This window comes from Glycine max, chromosome 14 (assembly GCF_000004515.6).
Source record: "Glycine max cultivar Williams 82 chromosome 14, Glycine_max_v4.0, whole genome shotgun sequence".
Classification (NCBI taxonomy): domain Eukaryota; kingdom Viridiplantae; phylum Streptophyta; class Magnoliopsida; order Fabales; family Fabaceae; genus Glycine; species Glycine max.
Genome location: NC_038250.2, coordinates 47,584,898 through 47,605,244, shown reverse-complemented (window position 1 = coordinate 47,605,244; position 20,347 = coordinate 47,584,898). Strand labels below are relative to the sequence as shown.

Sequence of the window (20,347 nt, the reverse complement as noted above, 5' to 3'; positions counted from 1 at the left end):
GTTTAACAAATTGAGTAGAAGTGGATACATTTTAACATACGGTGGGAGACAAAATAGGTAATCAAAAATTGAGAGGTCTCTTATTAAGCTATTGTTTGATTGAAGAGAAATGCATAACTAGAAAGCAAAGTCTTATAGTGTGTTTGGATCTGAGTTTGTGATCCACGTTTTCTAATATTTTCACGTCCAAAACCATGAAGTGATGTAGAAGCAACTTTTTTTTGCTTCAACTTGATCCACGTTTAGTGTTGTTAACGCCCAATAAAACATGAAAATACTCTTATGGTAGGCTTCTAACAATCATTTCTCACCGAAGTTTTTTCACAAAATCATTCTCGTCTTTTTCAAAAAAGAATACGAATAATTGCTTTTGGAGTTACAAATTTTATAGACTGGCTTTCTGTGCCTCCATATTTTACTTCCTGCACCTCATTACATTATGAAAAGCTCATTCTGTCATTGCATTATGGAAAGCTCATTCTGTAATTTTTTTACATCGTAATGAAGTTTCCATAATGCAATGGCGTACATTAAAAAAAATGGAGGTGTAGGGAAGTATATTAGATACATATAATTCTCTGGGTTGTGTTACATTCAGGCTATTTCAAACGTGTACTAAAGGGAGAAATCTTGAGAATTTCCAATATCAATCGAACTGCAAGGTCAATATTTAATTATTTAATGGCTTTGTTCATGTTTCAGGTTAAGTAATTATCTTTTCCATAATTCATAAGTTTCAATTTGCAAAATAGTTCTTAATAAGTGGCCTTGTTTTTTATGCTTTTGAGTTTTGTTTATGAATAACAAAGTCAACAAAAGTAAAATGCTATCTTCTTAAATTCAGAAAGTTTATTACTGATTTGCTTTGGCTAGCTTAAACTATTGTCTAATGGGACCTAATAAGTGGCCATTTCAACTACATTTTCTATTTTTCTAACATCAGTATAAGGGGGAAACTGATAAGACAAAGCAAAACATATAGCCTTGAGAGTGTCCATGTCCCAGAAACCTCGACGCGGCTAGTTTTGCTTCCCATCTCATTTCCCCACTCTAGTTTAATCACCTTCCAACTCTGCAATCATAATAAAGCTATCTGAAAATATAGCATCTGAATAATTTTCCTACACCAGTAAAGATACTTTATAGCTATGTTGTGTTGGCAGATAGCATGAATCAACCCCCAAACAGATCTTGAGAATACTTTATAGAACTGGGATTAGTGAAAAAGAGTACTGGAATTATGTGAGGGTAAATTGATTGTAATACTGGCCTAATATACAATATGAAGACTAATTAAATAAGAACTCTCATCTGTTTTTGTCCAAAATAAAGTAACAATAGCCTAATATACAAAATTAATAAGAACTCTATGGAGCCAAAAAAGTCATTGAAAAGCTTCTCAATTTGCCAGGTAACAAGTAACAGCCATGATTTTTAATAGGAACAAGATGAGTAAAGAAAAGAATAAGACAAATTAAATATCACTCTTCTCCCTGAATCTGAATTAATATGATTGCAGAATCAAGAGGGAAGATACAAAACAATAATTACAGATAGGTATCTCTCACAACTCCAGGAAATTTAAGAGTCCTGCATATCCTTCCAACCTCTACTCCTCATCCAATCTAACTCTTAATATTTCCCTCCTATTTTTACCCTGCCATTTTTCCCACTCTTCTATAAATTAGTTAGGATCTTTAACTAACTGTTAAATACAGCTGTTAACAACTTCAACTGACCCCAATTTGAGCATAACAGAAACCAATGCAATATTTACTCCCTTTGTGATCGCTATTATTCCTGCCAGCAACCAGCATACACCTTTATAATTGGAGATCTGCTATCTGCTAGAAGATTGATATGGTCGGATGATTTTGTATATGTTGCATCAATCTCAACATCAAGAAAGGCTGATTAGCAATGCAAAGTAGACTAGTTACTGAAAGTTACATTGGTGATTTTTAGCAACAAAGTTGTACAGCTCTCAACCATGTAGGTAGAGATAAACCCAAGAGATGGAGAATGGAGTTTGCAAGCTCTTACAGCAGTAAAAATTATACTATCATGTAAAGTACTAAAATCTACTTATCTACATAACAAGAACAATAAAACTAACACAAAAATCCTTACTTACCTAACATAGATGTCGTGAAAATATCGCTACACAAATGAAAAGGAACAGAAGTGAAACTCTGTCATAGTTATGCCGAAAGTCTAATGACATTGCACAGTTACTATTATATGATTTTGAAACATTTATCCTTGTCTTCTTTAAGTTGTTTTGTCTTCCTAATGAAGGTAATCTAGGGGGAAGTTGTCCAATTAACTAACTGCCTTTATTTGAACAAGTGTACAGAGGTCTAGGCAAACCATGTATGGAACAGACAAGCAATGGAACCATTCACTCTACTTCTGTCTTCATCATGTTGTTTTGCCTATCCATCGTATATTCATCTATTTTTGTGCTCATTTAGCATCTGAAAAATGCCATATTTGTACCTCATATAGCAGTACTGTCTAGTAATTTCACACATTCTGTTCTTAGCATTAATACAAATCATTTTGATCCTCAAGACTTTAGAGGAGTAAAATCTGCCATTAAAAAGTAAAACTGTGCAATGGGATTAAATTTGCAGATATTTTTTAAGCCAAAAAAAAAAGTTCATAGCTAGTTTTTGTGTGCCTTAAGATAAGTGGTATGAAAACCAAAAGTGACAAGTAACTCAACCCCTAGTCACTGATATCAGTAGAATGAAGCACCCAACTATATTGAAAGAAAACAAATCCCTCTAGAAGAAAATAGAAGATCAAACTAAAGTCTTGAATCGTAGTAACCCAGCTGACTAAAGAGTTGAAATTCACACCATATGGGTTAGGCATTAACTCAATGTAGAATCATCAGTAAACTAGAAAACAATATTCAAGCCTTCTAGATAATCCCGATTCCTTATATCTCGTTTGTTCATTCCTTGATAAAGGTAAATTTTGGATGATCACTGGAACACACTTTCCGGATTAAGTAGTTAAGTACCACCAAAATAAACCATATCCTTTATAAAAGCTCCAGTTAATTGTGTAACAATGACATCAAGGAAAATTTTAGCAAATATAACACCTAAGACAACACAGATGACATGAACAAAATACGCCGGTGTTCTTAAATTTTCCATTCCTGCAGAAGACCACAAGAAATATACTGCTAAAAAAAGATTCCAGTTCTACATTGTATAATCATGGTATATAGGGTCAGCTATATGAAATAAATCATTCCAATTAATCATCTCAAATTCAACTTGATTTGTTATCTGAAACACTAACAGTTAGCAGTGATTGAAAAATCCTTAAAAGTAGACGAAGTCAACAGACAGCACAGTGGGAAGAAAAAGAAAAGCTATATCAAGACTCAAAAAAATCAATGATTCTTATTGTTAGAATATGAAAATAAATGCATGTAACAACATATGACTTCTAATCAAAAGTAATGTCATAGTGAGCTCATTACATGGTATTTGAAACCATCAAAAGAAATAAATATTAGTAGGACATCACCAAATTCAAAATAACATAGTGTGTCACTAGAAATCATCTCACCTACATTACTTTTACAATAGACCTCTAGCAATCATTTCACGAACAAGTTTTTCTGCCTTATCATTCTCGTCTTTGTCAAAGAAAGCACGAATCATTATTTCAAAAGTTACAGCATCAGAGATGCAACCATTGTCTTCCATTCTTGATTGCAAGGCCAATGCTTCATCAAGCAAGCCCTCTTTACAAAGTCCATTGATCATAACAGTATATGTCCGAACATTTAGACAATAGCCTTTAGTCAAAAGATCTTGAAAAAACTCTAGTGCATTCTTAAGTCTTCCAACTTTGCATAGTCCATCAAGAAGTATAGTGAATGTGTACACATTTGGCCGAATTGCCTGATCTTTCATTTTGTTGAACAATGCAATTGCCCTGTCAAGATGACCATTTTTGCATAAAGCATCTATCAAGTTATTATAGGTGATTACATCAGGAGGTTGACCTCTATCAAGCATCTCATCAAAAAGATCCCAAACATAAGAGATCCTCCCTGATTTGCACAAACAGTCAATAAGAGAAGTATAAGTCACTGTATCAGGAACCATATTTTTCTGATGAATTTCTTCAAAGAGATTCAAGGCCTCATCCACCCTTTTAATCTTGCACAATCCATTAATCATGATACTATAGCAGTGAACATCAGGAGTTACTCCCATTTGGGTCATAGTGTAGAATACACGTTTTGCATTATTCACTTCATTAACCAAGCAATATCCATCCATTAAAGTACTATAAACAACAACATCAAGATTCACACATGCTTTCACCATCACAGCTAACACATTTTCAGCTTCTTTTACCTTTCCTTCCTTACATAAAGCATCAACCAATATAGTATAGGTATAAATATCGGGGTTAATGTTTTCCAATACCATTTCATTTAACAAATCAATTGCTCTGTTCAGTTGACCCACGATACAAAAGCCACTAACTAAAATACTATAAGTGACAACATCAGGTGAAATTCCCTTGCCCACCATTTCAGTATACAAATCATAAGCCTCATCTACAAGTGTATCTTTGCACAGACGATCAATGATCATGCTGTATATTACCACATTAGGCCTAATCGACCACCTTTCAATCCTTCTTAGCAACCGGATGGCAGCTCTAGTTTCTCCTATTTTACACACCCCATTAATCAAAATCCCATAACTAATTCCGCTGAGCCGAAACCCTTGTGCTAACACCTTGTCATGAAAGCGCAGCGCTTCCTTGACCTTACCCTCAAGGCACAGGCCTTTCATGAGTGTGTTCAAAGTTATGGTATTTGGCTGATACCCAAGTTTGAGAATCTTGCTCACTCCAGAAAAGGCTAAGACCACTTGACCAAAGTGGCAGAAACAGTTAATAATTATGTTCAAAGTGAAATAGTCTGGCTCAACTTCACTGAGTTCCATTTGCTTGTAAAGAGAAATAGCAGTGGGGTAACGCTTAACATTCACAAGAGAAATTAAAATCTTGTTAAAATGGAAAGTGTGTGGGGTTGGATGCACATGGAACATGTGATTGAATTGGGAAACAGCATCATCAGCATTGTGAGTGAGTGGTGGCAGAGAGTGAGAGTGGAAGCAAAGATTTGGAAGGAAAGGAGGAAAATTGGGAATGGAAAGAGAAAGACAATACCTTAATCTTCTTGACATAAACATTATTGTGTTGTGTTGGTGACCCCAATATAATCGAATCGATTGTGTTTGATTGGTTTACGTGAGAGTGATCGAAGTTCTGTTTGTCTGATTTCAGCTTCTGAGAACAGGAAATAACTGATGGAGGGTTTTATGGTAACAAAAAGTGCTTAGCAATGCTAGATGGAACCGATAATAAAGAAAATGGAACTAAAAAACCTACAAAAATGAATAAAATGGGAATCTATTGTATTTAGTATAAACTTATTTATGCATATCAATCTTGAATTAATATGTTATTAAATAATAATGTAAAAAATATTTACATGCTTAATGCATCTTAATTAAATTATTATCTAATACAGTATAAATATTTTTTTACATAATTTAAATTCATAAAGAGGTATTTTTAATATTTTTTATCAATGAAAGTTGAAGGCAATTTCAAGATATTTTTAATATGTGAATTATATTAAAATTATAATTCATAAAAAAATATTTAAATACTTATAAAGTATATTTTTAAGTAAAAATTCTATTATTAACATTACAAAAATAAGGAACATTTTAATTCATAAGATTGACACAGTAATATAAAATTTAATTATATTTATATATAAAAAAATTCATTTAATGAAAAAATTAATGTTTAATTTTCTCTTGTATAAAATTTCCTTAGTTAATTTTTTTTTTGTGTATAAGATTTTTTAAGCTAGTGACAACCACCTATAGAAGCACTTCAATTAGAGAATCTAAGTTTCACATGGGTAACCTTTAACACAGCCTATTGAAATTTTATTTGAATAATACTTAACTAAAATTCTTTTGATTTATGGTTTTGTAACATTGCAACTGTTAGCCACAATCAGCTAAGACGACCCACCACGATCGACTAAGTCTGTAAGTCAAGTATTTACTTAAATAGCTTCAGAACCCACTGATGAGAGACAAATTCCCTCTCTCAGTATCAATCGCTTAAATTATTTTGAAATCGAATTAGAACTTTTAGCCAGTACATTCGATTAATTATTCATGTGACAACACATTCTTCATTATTCACTTTCTAAGTGGTAATTCACATCATCTTTCTTAATCTATTTTATATCATTTTATCTTAAACTCTTTGGAAAAAGAGAAATAATACGCACAAAAACAATATAGCTTCAGATGTCTCCAAAAAAGAAAATCTAGTAAGCATTATTTTCATTTAAACCTGCAGATGTGGTTCTGCAGCATTTACGTTGCCCTGTACTATTAATACAATTAAGCGAAATTACATTTGTACAATTTTTTATACAAAAAATGTACAGTAAAGAGATAGGATTAGAGAAAAACATGAGATAAGATACTTAATGTGAGATGAGAGAAAAACATGAGATAAGATACTTAATGTGAGATGAGAGAAAAAAAAAAGTCAAAAACAGTATTGTAGAAAATTGTTACATAACCCATCAATATGCTCCAAATATAATTCCACAGCTAGCGTTATTAAAAAAATCTTGTTTTCTTCACAAACTCAACGAAATTCCACGATCTACATACCAAATTTGCAGTAAATTAGGAAGTACATAAATCCAAGAGAAGGGAAAACAAAAATCAATCAGAGTTTTTAACATTCACACTAATGAAGATTCAATCTTTATTGAGAAACCTTAATATACAACTCTTTAGCCATACCAAACATTTCAGAACATGAATGATCAAATTAATAGAAAATCATAATTGTAATGCTATTTTAGGTATAATTGAAGATTATAAATTAACCAAGAAAATATCTTTTCACCATGCTAATGAATTTATAGAATCATTGCCCATCTTTTTCTTCCATGAGGTTGTAGCTCCCCAATCAACCAGAAGAATTAAACAACCCTATTCAATGTCATGCAACAGAGCAACAACTTTGAAGCAGCCATTAAGCCAGTGAAGCTGCAGCTTTAAGACAAAGCTCGAGTGAAAAGATTAGTATTTGCTATATTGACCAGTCTAATGATTCACTATACATCAGGGTTTTCATTGGATAGTAGTGTAGCCTGCTACATCAGGTTCTTGATATATAAGCATATAAGTTGGCATGAATATCAATATGCCATACAAATATATGGCAAATAGAACTCCAACTAGTTCAACCAGACTATTACTCCAAGTCAGACACACAATACTAAAATATGTAGCAAAACATCAAAATATTATAGATCAAAGATCAAAACTTCCATCAAAGAGACCACACCCCCAACCAACCACCAAAGAGTTCATGAATAATAAATTTATGCTCAATGCAATTAGCATTTGTTCAACAATGGTTAATAAATGTATTTACTTTCAATATTCTCTCTTGAAATTTTGAACGTACAAATTTAAAGCTGCAATGCTAGATACTCCATAAATAAGAACGTTGCAGCAATGTTTACCAAAGAATGGATGCAACTTAGAGGTATTATTAGAAAGACAACTTAGATGCAGTTCCTTAGGTGTTTTTGATGTTGTTCTCTGGTCAGAATTAAATTTTCACCTTTGATAATCTATGAAATAAAGGTTTGCATGAAAGATCAATAAAAGTTACCGAGAAGAAACTCTAATTCCAATTGGAGAACACTTAAAGAAATGCATCTAATTTTTGTCCCTAATGAATGCATGGATATGTCATCATGGGATTGTAAAGCCAAATCGGTTGAAATTCCATAGGTAACTTCGAAGCTTCCGTGTAGCAAGAAAATCAAAAGTTTCTTAAGAATACAACAAAACCAGATCAAATGATAGTCTCCAAAGAATATCCTATCCAATAAATACTCTCAAGCTATTCTCACCAGCACCTTATTCTTTTTGCCAGCTGATAACAGGAGAACTTTCCCATCCACTATATCCGCAGCCTCAATCCTCTTACTTTCACTATCCACTCTGTTATTATTCAAGTAAAGCCCTCCTTGCTTCAACAACCGCCTTGCAGCAGATTTACTCTCAAACAAACCAGAAGAGACTGAAAGATCCACCAACGACAGATTCAAAACTGCATCATAGGCCAAAGAACAAGATGGCACATCCTCAGCAATCCCCTCTATAGTTTTCCAGTCCAACTTTGTCTCAGACCCCGGCCTCAATGCTTCAGTGGCTTTAAGAGCCTCAGCCAAACCATCCTCTCCATGAACAAACCGCGTAACTTCCTCTGCAAGCCTCCGCTGAGCAGTGTTAGGGACATAGCCTGGCTTCCCCATCTCCCCCTCCAAGGAAACTATCTCCTCAATGTCCAAAAAGGTAAGAATCTTCAAAAACCTAATAACATCATCATCAGGCACACTAAAAAAATACTGGTAAAACTTGTATGGAGACAAAAACGTTGGAGACAACCAAATGGCGCCATCCTCGGACTTTCCAAACTTTGTGCCGTCACTCTTCAAAAGAAGAGGGAATGTCAAACCATAAGCACCTTCCACTTGCAAAATCTTCCTAATCAACTCAGTCCCAGCAGTTATATTACCCCATTGGTCACTCCCCCCAATCTGAACACTAACACCCTCATTCTGAAACAAGTGCAAGAAATCATAACCCTGCAACAACTGATAAGTAAACTCAGTGTAACTCATCCCTTGTTCAGATTCCAACCTCTTTCTAACACTCTCCTTAGCCATCATTGACCCCACCCTAGCAAACCTACCCACCCTTTTCAAAAAATCCAACAAACTAAACTCCTTCCACCAATTATAGTTGTTCAGAATCACAACAGAAGAATCAGAATCGGGACCCACCAAGTTCGAATTTTGAGCGCGACCCAGAATCTCATGAATGGTGTTCGAGATACCCATTTGGTTCCTCTCCAAGGTTTCGGCATCAAGTTCGGGTCTTTCGAGGGATTTCCCGGAGGGGTCACCGACTCGCGCGGTGGCTCCGCCAATGAGCGCGACGGCGCGGTGGCCGCAGCGACGGAACCAGGAGAGCACGATGAGGCCGAGGAGGTTGCCGAGGTGGAGGGACTCCGCGGTGGGGTCGAAGCCGCAGTAGACCTTGAGGGGTGGTGGTGTGAGGCACGCGCTGCGGAGCGCGTCGCTGGTGATGGACTCGACCAGACCACGCTCTTCGAGGATTCCGATGACGTTGTTATTGCTGTTGTTGCGGCGAGGTTGTTGTTGTTGTTGTTGGAGGGTGCTGCAGGTGGTTTTTGTGGCGCAGTGGAGAGGGAAGGGAGAAGAAGAGGGTTTGAAGGGACGGAAGAAGCATTTGGTTGTATGGGTGAAGAGAAGTGATCTTGTTGGAGCATAAATGGAGGCCATTGGGTGTGTGTGTGTGCCTCTAGCTTACTCTTCCAAGTTGGGGATATATGAGGGTGTGTTTCGTTCATCACTTAAGGTCTAGGATTCTCTTTTTTTTTTATACTCCCTACGTAACCAAACCCTCTAATGTAAAATTTTTTATCACAGTTTAATCAGCTAGATTTCCTCCGGATCGTAAATTAGATACATTAGTTTACACAAAATAAAATTCATTTTTATTTAGTCTGTATTTTTATGAAAAGGGGTTAGGAATCGAGAAGGAGAAGAAGAAAGGGTTGGCTTCGGCCCCAAAACACACACCCACTGAGAGAGATGGGCGAGGGAGAGAACACAGAAATAGAAATAGAAACAGAAACAGAAGCAACATCGACATGGAGCCTCGGAAAACACACTCAGATAATCGAACTTTCGGAGAAGCTGATGAATGGGAACCTCAGCGCCAAGATTGAGGCCGCGAGGGAGATAAGGAAGATGGTTCGGAAATCGTCGTCGTCGTCGAACATCAAGTTTATTTTAGCACCGCCACTGCGGCTTTCAGCTCCTCCCATTCCAACGGTGGCCGGAAAACCCATTTGAGCGGCGCTGTCAGCCAATTTTTCTCATTTCTCTCACAATCAACTGGGAATTGTTCCCTCAGTCCCCTCTTTTTGGTAAAACCCATATTTTATTACTTTCTCAATTTTTATTTATTTATATAGACCTTATTTCATCACTTTGTGCTTTCATTTTATAAAAAAATTGCATTTTTACTTAAAGGGTATGTGCGGTTGTGTTGAGTTTCTAGTGCTGCACCTTGAGCATGTGTTGTTGCATTTGCTTTGTATTGGTTATTGGTTACTACCCACTCCTTTGTTGTAGCATTTTATGTTTCTTTGTTGATCTTGTTTGGTTCACTGTTGTGTAATGTTATGTTTTTCTGTTTGAAACTCGAAACTTTTGACTGGATTTGTCATATTCCTTATTGCAATGTGCTTGTGATCGAGCTGAAGTAAATTGATTTTAGACCACGTGGAGTCAAGTTGTGTTTGATTTGATACTCCCAGTTACTTGTTTGGACACTTGAGTTCAGCATGCTGCATGGTTTTTTTTTTTTGCTTCCTCTTTTTTTATTGAGTTGAATTGAGCCTAAGTTTGTTTATGTTGTGCTTTGTTTCCAATTATTACATAGCCAGTGCTTAGCCTGAGTTGAAGAGGCAGGTTGTGTTGTGTAATCAATGGATAACGTAAAACTTTGTTGGATCTTTATGACATGGACAGATGATTTAGACAAGATAAAATAAAAAATGAATATGGTAGAGAAGAAGTCGGAATATCACTTGCCAAGGAAAAGATGACAATCTGGCCAAAGGATGATTTGGCCATGTGTTCAAGAAGATCAATAGATTCCCCCGAAAGGAAATGTTTAGTGGATGGAGGATAATCCAATAAATAGAGGAAAAGAAAAACCACGGAAAACTATAAAGAGAAACCATTAAAAAAGGCAAAGATCTAAATGACCATGATGAAAAATTAGTTTTTGACAGAACACAAGGTTGTTTTTTTTTTTTTTTTTTCATATAGTCAGCCCTGCCAAGAGGGAAAAGCTTTTATTGATGACGTGATGTCATTATTGGAGTTGTGTTAAGTTGAGCTAATGGTGGTTTTAGCTTAACTCAGCTGCCAGTTCAAGTTCTATTGTTATCCAGTGATAAAAGATATTTGCTTCATGTGCATAATAGTGCAATACTGAGTAATAACATCTTATAACTCTACTATATTGAGGTTCTCTGGATAATACCAGATAGGAAATGCAATGCATAAGCATGAGTCCCCTGTTGGCTATGTGTCAGACATGAAAATCCTGTTTATAGTCAAGGGTTCTTCTCTTATCAGCCTTGCTTATGGTAGGAGTTGGTCTTCCACTTCTTCAAGTGGTATTTGGTTCTTCTCATATCAGAGTTTCAGTTTTCTAAAACCTTTTGTACAAATGGATTTATGCATTGGAGTTTTTCAGAGTAGGAAAATGCATTATGAATTGTTTTATGATCTCTAGTATTTGTAAAGGTCATCTGAGTGGCTTGTTCCTAGGGTAGTGTCTAATCCTATCAAAACAAGAGCTGATCTTTCTGCTGCTGAAACCCAGGTTCGGAAATTATTGGAGCAGTTAAAGTGCGATTCTGTTCATTGTAAGAGAGAGGCAACAGCAGAACTCCACCTTCTTGCTAAGGAAAATATGGATAACCGAATTGTGATCTCGAATTGTGGAGCCATTAGCTTAATAGTCGATTTACTGCAATCAACGGATACTACAATCCAGGAACATTCTGTTACAACACTTCTTAACTTATCAATCAATGATAACAACAAAGCTGCTATTGCTAATGCTGGTGCAATTGAACCTTTGATTCACGTCCTTCAGATAGGGAGTCCAGAAGCCAAGGAGAATTCAGCTGCCACTCTTTTCAGCCTATCAGTTACTGAGGAAAACAAGATCAGGATAGGCAGGGCTGGGGCAATTAGACCACTGGTTGATTCATTAGGGAATGGGACCCCTAGAGGGAAGAAAGATGCTGCCACTGCTTTGTTTAATTTGTCATTATTTCATGAAAACAAGGATCGGATTGTGCAAGCTGGTGCTGTGAAAAACCTTGTAGATTTAATGGACCTGGCAGCCGGAATGGTTGATAAGGTAGTGGCTGTTTTAGCAAATCTTGCTACGATACCAGAAGGGAAAACAGCAATTGGTCAGCAAGGTGGCATTCCTGTTTTGGTTGAAGTTATCGAGTCGGGTTCTGCGAGAGGAAAAGAGAATGCAGCAGCAGCTCTTCTACATCTATGCTCAGACAATCATAGATACTTAACCATGGTGCTCCAAGAAGGAGCTGTGCCCCCTTTAGTAGCATTGTCACAATCAGGCAAGGGCCAAAGAAAAGGTATAGGTTCTTTATGGTTTCGTAATTTAGTTTCCTTTTTACTATATTTTGTTTTCTTGTTACAAAAAAGAAGTGCTGGAATTGTTTTTCAATTTAGGCCTTGGCTCTCCTTAATCAATTTAGAAGCCAAAGACATGGTAGTGCTGGAAGAGCTTGATCTCGATTTTCCAACCTTGTGAGGCATCCAATGGTTTTGAATCTACTTACAAAAATATGTAAGATTTATACATTGCATTGTGCACATAATATGGGTAAAGTTGTTTTTTTATTGTTTAGACGTGCTTGTAAAGGGGGAGAATATGTATGGAGGAAGAGGATTGATCGTGTCTTCACGTGACACACCTGTCTGTGATGTGAAGAAAAATTATGCATGCAAGTGTAACTTTTGTTTCTGAGCCCAGGCAAAATGTTAGTGGGCAAATAGTTGTATTTGGTGATGTATTAACTGTCCCTTTCAATAAGACAGGGATCTGGATATTGTCTTCATCCTTAGATGATAGTATATAACAAGCATTTGAAGAAGAAATTATTCAAGTGTTAACAGTTAAAAGTGGCATAAGAGTTGCATTTCTCATTAAGCTAATGAAGTTTGTATTTCTTTGTTGGTTCATCAACGATTATCATTGGATTCATTTCTCGTTAATCTAATGGAATTTGTGAATCTCATAACTCCACTCCCTAACAATTTAGTAGATTGAAAGTTTTGGCCGGGGTTTGTGTGTTTGAAAGAAGGCATCGTAGACAACATTATTACAATTAGTTACAAAACCTTACATACCATCTCCTATTGCTTGATCCAATTTTCAGTGACAACTGAAAATAATGTAATTTGCAATTATAAAAAAAATAGATGTGTTGATTAATTCCACTAATCCTTCCCCGGATCCATAAACATTCTCAAAAAAGAAATAAAGAAGAGCAATTTCCAGAGTTCGACAAAGTGACAGATAAAGAATAACAGCTCTTTGGAAAAAAGAAAAAAAAGAACTCTAGAAATCACATAACTAGTAACATACATGTAAATAATTGTGATACTTGATGTAGTGATACTATTAAATAATTCATTGCAATTCTTCAAATAAAGCTAGCTACCTGTAGTAATATATGACAATTAAGAGAATTAAAATGAGGACGAGGCTTGCTTCATAAAGATCAGAGCACATTGCTGCTATCAACAGGTTATATATGTCTTGCATTATGGAAGGGTATGCATGAAACTCTATTATGTCTAACATGAATGAAGGCTGAAACGCATGCAGGTTAATTTATCTGGAAATTCATGCTCAATGAGATGGTTCACCGTATTCCCTTGCAATATTCATAGCAACAACATTAGCCTCGCCATTAATTCTTTTCATCTGTTCCTCACTACCAAAACCTCCAAGTGTTGAAAACAACTGAGGTAGCTCCAACAAGTACTTCATCCCAGTTTACACAGAAAACATCTGCTCATCAGGCAAAATGAAGACATCACTTGAAAAATTGCTTGCATGCTATGAAGCCTAGATATGGGATACGACATGGGTATGATATGACACAGATATGGGGATATCATAATTTTTTTGAAATTAAGGATATGTTTTGGATATGTTAATAAAAATTATATGTGGATGTAAAATAAAATGCAATAGTGCTGGTGCTAAAGGACAATTATGCAAATGCTTTTCAGTTTTGTTTAAACACTGCAAATATGCAAATTCTGTTTAAGCAAAGATTGCAAACACTTGCTGGAAAAATAAATCCCCTCATTAGAAAAACATTCAAAATTGTCAAAAAGTTGTCATGCTTGGACAAGAGGAAAAGAACATGTGTTTTTGTTTGTCATAAGAAGAGAAAAGGAGTTGTGTTTTGTATATATCTTGATCTTTTTTTTTATTTAAAAAATCCTAATGTTAAAACAAGAAAATAAAATAAAAAATTAAAAGTGGCTCAGGCCGTATGGGAGCCGTATCTAAAACAGCTTGAGCCATATTGAAGTAGTATTTAGCCGGCTTGAGCCGTATCGGAGTCATATTCCAATCATGTTTTACATTTTTTTTTAAAAATTAAATACTTCTTGAACACGTATAAGGGCGTATCGATGTCAGACACAGGTACTAACACCTATACTTTTCCATTTTTGAAGTATCTGAGCTTCATAAATTACATGCCATACAAATTATATTGTTATGATTTTTAAATACTCACAATTCAACAAGAATAATTCGCCAAATAGGATCTTATTTATCAGAGCACACTTGGTATATATCTTCAGGCTACTATAAAATACTCCAACAGTTGCTAAGGACCATAAAGAAATCAGAAGATAATATTGAAGATACGGTTCTTTTATCAATCAAAGGAACATACAACAAATTAGAAAGGCAACAGATAAATATGCAAAGTTCTCTTACGAACACATTGGTGAAAGATATGAAGAAGTGTGTAGCAATGTGTATGTATCATTACTAATCTTAATAATTGATTAGGTGTTTACTCTCACTATGCCCTCTTCCTGTGTATGCTTGGATGCCCTTAACCAATTACAGTAACAAAAAAAAAAATGTATTTTAGTAATAAGTTAATATGCCTGAAATCCAAGTAACCTGACCTGTAAAACAAAATGTTGGTTAAATAAATACAACAAAATACATTTGACAAACCTGCTTAGGCTTATGGCTTGTATGCCCCTGGACACTGCTGCTGCTTTGCATAAGGCAGAACCAACAAAGAGAGACATTTACACATAATAAATAGTTTTGCATCAAATATCCAAATGTGGATAATCTCAAATTATTAAAAGAGTGGGATATGCATACATACCCGTTCACTTCTAACATCAGCCACAGGTAACATCTATGGTGTTAGAGCAATAATTGATAATATAATTATTGAATTTTTTTTTATTTAAAATACTTAAATATATTTTTCGTTCCTGTAATTTAATGTTTTTTTTTTCGTTTTAGTCTTTCTAAAATGTGTTTGTTTTATTTTTTATAATGCTTTAAACAGTAAAAAAATGTTCTGAGCAGCAAATTTTTTTTTATTTAAAGTGCTTTAAGGACGAAAAAATGCATTTTAAAAGGACTAAAATGAAAAAAAAAATTGCAAGAAAGAAAATGAAAAAAAAAACATTAAACTGTAAGGACAAAAAATGTATTTAAACCTATTTAAAATAAATAAATTTTAATAACGAGTAAATAATGAATTTATCCTTTTATTTTAAAAAAAATAGATGAATCATACTAGTCCTAGATCATGAAAATTATATCAAAGAAGAAAAAGTAAAAACAAAACATTATTTTGTGGCTTTAACCGGCCCTCATTCATTTGATGATGGGTTAGGGCCTAAGCCCAAGAGAGAGAGATTGAAAAAAATCCATTTGACTTTAGAGGTTGGTGACTTTGTGCGTTGAAGTTATAGAGAGAGAGGAGTTTGGAGAGAAGAGTGAAGAAGGCAAATCGCGAAGACTAGATCTGATCTGAGAGAATGGCTCCTCGGTCTAGCAGCAAGGACGCCCAAGACCTTTTCCGCGCTCTTTGGTCTGCTTATGCTGCAACCCCCACTAATCTCAAGGTCCCTACATTATTCTTGTTTTTTCCACTCTTTCTCTCTTTTCCTAACCCTAATTTTACTCTTTCTTTCTTTCAGATCATTGATCTCTATGTCATCTATGCCGTATTCACCGCTTTCATCCAGGTGCACTTTTTGTTTGTTGCGCAATGGATCTTCTTTTATTTGATTTTTATGCTCTTATTGCCCAGGAGACAAAACCCTTGAAGGATAAATTGCTTGATTGTTTCTAAAACTCTGTAGATTTGAATGATAAATTGATTGATTGTTTAGTAGTGTAGAGTTGTTTTAGAAAAAAAAAATTAAGTCTTTAAAAAGTGGCAGGGTAGCAAATACTCTTAGGCTTTTTCTATGTGATGTCATTGGCACTGGCCATTTCTGCATCTGATTAATGGCAGATCCATAATTGAAGGCCTGAAGTTGGGTATTTGATTGGCCTCTGGATGTGATTTCCTTGAAGGCCTGAACTTATACACGCTCTCAAGTCTTAAATGTGTAGTTACAAAACCCTCCTATGTTGACCTTTAGTTTAGAGAGGAGGGTTGCAATAAGCTACCTCATGCCTGAGTTGTTTTAGCAATAGATAGTGTGGATTCAGGAAGTGCCTCCTGCTCCTTGTAAACTTGCTTTATTGGATTGGATATTCTTCCTGTTTCCGGTTTTTTAATGATTTCCTCGGTCAAGGTGGTTTAGTGGGCTTATGATAGTTCAAACCTGTGTTCTTGTTTGTGAACGAACAGGTTGTTTACATGGCTTTGGTTGGATCATTTCCATTTAACTCCTTCCTATCAGGAGTACTTTCTTGTGTAGGAACTGCTGTTCTTGCTGGTAAGTGTGCTTGCTTGGTCTATCACAATTTGCGGCTAGCTTGTTATGCATATTTATACACACACATAGTTATGAGTCTTCTAAGTCTGTGTGCATATGCATAAATTGTGTTTTTGTCTTTCTCATCATTCTTTTCCTTCTTCATTTTGGATCAGTTTGTCTCAGGATCCAAGTGAATAAAGAGAATAAGGAATTCAAGGTAAAAATCCTTTTCTTGTCTGTTTTGGTTTGCTTTCTTTTATTCATCATGTTATGTTATATTTCAACAATCTGGCTTTATGATGGAGTTTCAAACTTGGATCCCAACATCTTTAACATGACAAACAAGCCAAAGCAAGAAGGAACTTAAGAAATGAATTCATATTCTGTGTGTTGGTTTCTTCGCTTGATATAATATTTGACTTACTATCCTACTGCAGGATCTTGCACCTGAGCGCGCTTTTGCGGATTTTGTTCTCTGTAATTTGGTGCTTCATTTGGTGATCATGAACTTCCTTGGTTAAATTGGGTTTGTGTGGCGGTTGTTGTTTCTGATTGAACCCTTGGATAATAAAAATTAAATAGTAGTATACCTAGACTTTTGTAATAGTATTTATAGACAGTAGCCGGCATTCTACTAATTGCTTTAGCTTTATGTTGATTACCCCCACCCCCCATTTTTGGTTCCCTGTTTTGAACGAAGAGATTTTGCCATCTTTTGAAGTTTAAAGTACTTTTGAATGGCGAAATAAAGAAGGTATTGTTATTATTCACATGGATATCTAGATCTGAGCACTAGTCCAAAACACTCAGAAATTGGCAAATTGTAGTCTTCTTTGAAAATAAAATGATGATTAATGGTCGCAGAACACTCCTGTCTGTCTCGATCTTGTACAGAAGGAATTTATAATTTTTTGTGTGAAGTCAACTTTTTGGACATTACAGGAGACCAAGAATAATATATTGCAGCTGATACCATGGTGATGCTTTCAAAAGAGCAAACGAAAAGTTGTTTGTATGCTTTAGCACAAGGCATATGATATATATACACTGATGAAAATGAAAACAATAAATCGAATGTTTGGCCATGAATTAGTATCTATGACATATTGCCTTTAATCCTTTATTGACCAAAAAGATTCAGGAACTCAAGTTGCTTATAATGTAACAAAATTCATGTAAATATTTCCATCCTTCATAGTTCATCGTGCCCCTTCTCACTCCTTTTCCAATGTCCCTTTGCAGAACATCATCGATAAATTCAAACACTGGTCAAGGCTTCACACTTTGACTTTGACCTTGACATTTCCCATCATCAACACACAAAGAACATGAACACCTTTCGTCCTCCTCACACAGTACGCTCATCCTTCCATTAACCTTCTCCAAAAAGCCATGGCACCCTTCCCCCTTTAAACCACCTTGAGACAGCAGTAGAGCACAAAAGAGGAAAAAAAGGCACATGAGAAAAACAAATCCAAGGCGAAGGGATTCAAGAAACGGGACACCAATTTGTATTACACTCCTCAAGCCTCAATCATTTACACTCTGTTTATGAACTCATGTCAGTAAATAATTGCATTCATTTAAACCAGTGGGTAATCCGTGCATTCACACGGGTCACACTCACACATTCATTGTTTGTAGGCATGTTTATAAATGATTTATATGAAAAAATATTTTATATAAAAATAAATAATAGAATATGAGTAAGAATCAATCATATTTTATTTTTTAATTCATTTTTATAGACTTGGCTCCTCTAAGACGAGTAATGATAAAATAAGTAATTTTAGTCGCTGATAAAAAAAATAATTGTTGATATTTTAATTTCTTCACAGTTTGTTATATATGTACACATAATATTAACCAAATATTTTCATCAATGAATAAGATTATTTTCTTTATTCTCTAAAATAAATTATTCATCTTAAAGAAGTTGAATCCTAGAGAAACAATTATACTTGAAAAAAAGTTAGTCCGAACCACCACTTATAAATGATTGATTTGGTTAATTCATTTTAGGAAAATAACTCAATTAAGCTAACAAATTCAAATTTGACTTGGATCGAGTTGCGTCAATGAAGGTATATATTTTTAAACAAATTCCATGTGAATATATTTAAAAAATGAGCAAAATAATTAAAATAATCTTTCAAAAGTAAAAGTCTTGTATTAGTTAGTTCATATTTATTAGGTTAAAATTTTCAATTCACGACCCCATCCTACATTGGATTTCACCTCTTATGAATTGAACAAACACATTTTTTTTATATTTAAATTGGATTGGATTAAATGTGGTGACACTTAAAACACACAAGTATTTTTCACATAAGAAAGGTAATGTTTTGTGTAGTTTGAAAAAAAAAAAACAAGGAAAAGAAAAAAAAAATGGAGTGAAAAGTAAGATAATTTTAATAGGAAAGAAAATGAAAAGAAATAAATGATAGAAACATCCTTAATAAAAAAAAAAGTATCCAATTGAGTAAGGATATTTTTGTATTTTTACTACACTAAAACACTTTTCCTTCTCTTTTTTCTCTCCTAAAATGGACAATTAGTGCAACAGTGGGCCCCCCGTTCTTTTTTAGTCATGCTTCCCTCTCACATTCATACCAAATGGACGACAAGATTAAAATATATGCCTTTTTCCTTCATTTCCCTATCAATCTGTTCGTTTTCGATAGTAACAAACAAAGCCAAATGTTGCGATAGATTTGTCAAGATTTCCAAAGCCTATAATGTAGTTTTTTTTTTTTAAGGGAAAGTCTATAATGTAGTTGGTGTAATACGTATATACATATATATACCTACGCATCGAATAATGGTTGCTAAGACACCAAGCTTAGCATCTAACATATTCAAAAGGCTACTATAGTTAGGGTTTTCTATGTTAACTTTTCAAGCGAGACGAAAACAGTAACACCCAAGTACACCTAAGGATTTAGGCATTTTAAGAAATTAGGTTCTTTGATGATTTCTTTAGGTTCATTTCTAGTTTCTTGAAGTTAATAAAGAGTTTTCTTCCCTTTTTCTCGTCTCTTATTCCTTTGCCATGGATTGCTAAATCTTTTTAGCTAAGGTTTGATGGATAAGATTTAATTGGATTGTGATGTTATTGACTTCTACTCTTAATAATATAAGCTTTTAGTCGTAGTTTATTATAACTAAACCTTTATTAAATGTTTGTATGAAGTAGTTAGTCATCCATTGACTGGACGGATATTCTTATCAAATTGCAAAATAAAATGTTGGACCATGCTTCTAATTGATTTATTTGTCTTCATCTTTAAACATATTGCACCTATGACTGTAGATATAATTCAATAGCTTTTGGATTTTGTGAATTTTTTTAGCATCATAAATCTTATGGAATGTGCCCTGAATAATGTGTCTTGTTTATAAAAGCTTTTTTTTTAAAAAAAAAGAAAAGAAAAGAAAAGAAAAGAAGTTATCTCAGATAAAAGTAGTTTTTTAAAACCAGATTTTTTTAATATGTTATAGTTTTTAAAATAAAAAATCAAAACATATATAAGCTAACAGTTTTGATTCTTTAATTAATTACTTTCAGTTTTTTTATTATTCATTTTTTTGTAT

The 20,347-nt window shown here is 34.5% G+C and overlaps 4 protein-coding genes across 4 annotated transcripts; 2 read left to right on the top strand and 2 right to left on the bottom strand.

Moving 5' to 3' along the window:
* Positions 1–1,431: 1,431 nt before the first annotated feature.
* On the bottom strand, positions 1,432–5,448 carry LOC100796249 (pentatricopeptide repeat-containing protein At1g12300, mitochondrial). Its single transcript, XM_041008846.1, has 2 exons — positions 3,592–5,448; positions 1,432–1,910 (listed from the first exon to the last, which is right to left on the bottom strand). The coding sequence occupies exon 1, from the start codon at positions 5,238–5,240 to the stop codon at positions 3,603–3,605; it is 1,638 nt and encodes a 545-aa protein (XP_040864780.1). The 5' UTR covers positions 5,241–5,448; the 3' UTR covers positions 1,432–1,910; positions 3,592–3,602.
* A 2,419-nt stretch (positions 5,449–7,867) lies between these two features.
* LOC100795726 (tyrosine--tRNA ligase, chloroplastic/mitochondrial) lies at positions 7,868–9,941 on the bottom strand. Its single transcript, XM_003544282.5, has one exon. It carries the CDS (start codon positions 9,476–9,478, stop codon positions 8,006–8,008), a length of 1,473 nt encoding a protein of 490 aa, XP_003544330.1. The 5' UTR covers positions 9,479–9,941; the 3' UTR covers positions 7,868–8,005.
* On the top strand, positions 9,791–12,909 carry LOC100794660 (U-box domain-containing protein 4). The gene is given in 5 exon segments (XM_026125462.2): positions 9,791–9,794; positions 9,929–10,128; positions 11,601–12,373; positions 12,375–12,390; positions 12,488–12,909. Coding segments are annotated over 5 exon segments (1,053 nt in total). The 3' UTR covers positions 12,548–12,909.
* Positions 12,910–15,807: 2,898 nt separating this feature from the next.
* Positions 15,808–17,443, top strand: DAD1 (dolichyl-diphosphooligosaccharide--protein glycosyltransferase subunit DAD1). The gene is given in 5 exon segments (NM_001249297.2): positions 15,808–15,946; positions 16,022–16,069; positions 16,684–16,771; positions 16,927–16,970; positions 17,191–17,443. Coding segments are annotated over 5 exon segments (351 nt in total). The 5' UTR covers positions 15,808–15,859; the 3' UTR covers positions 17,275–17,443.
* The last annotated feature ends 2,904 nt before the right edge of the window (positions 17,444–20,347 follow it).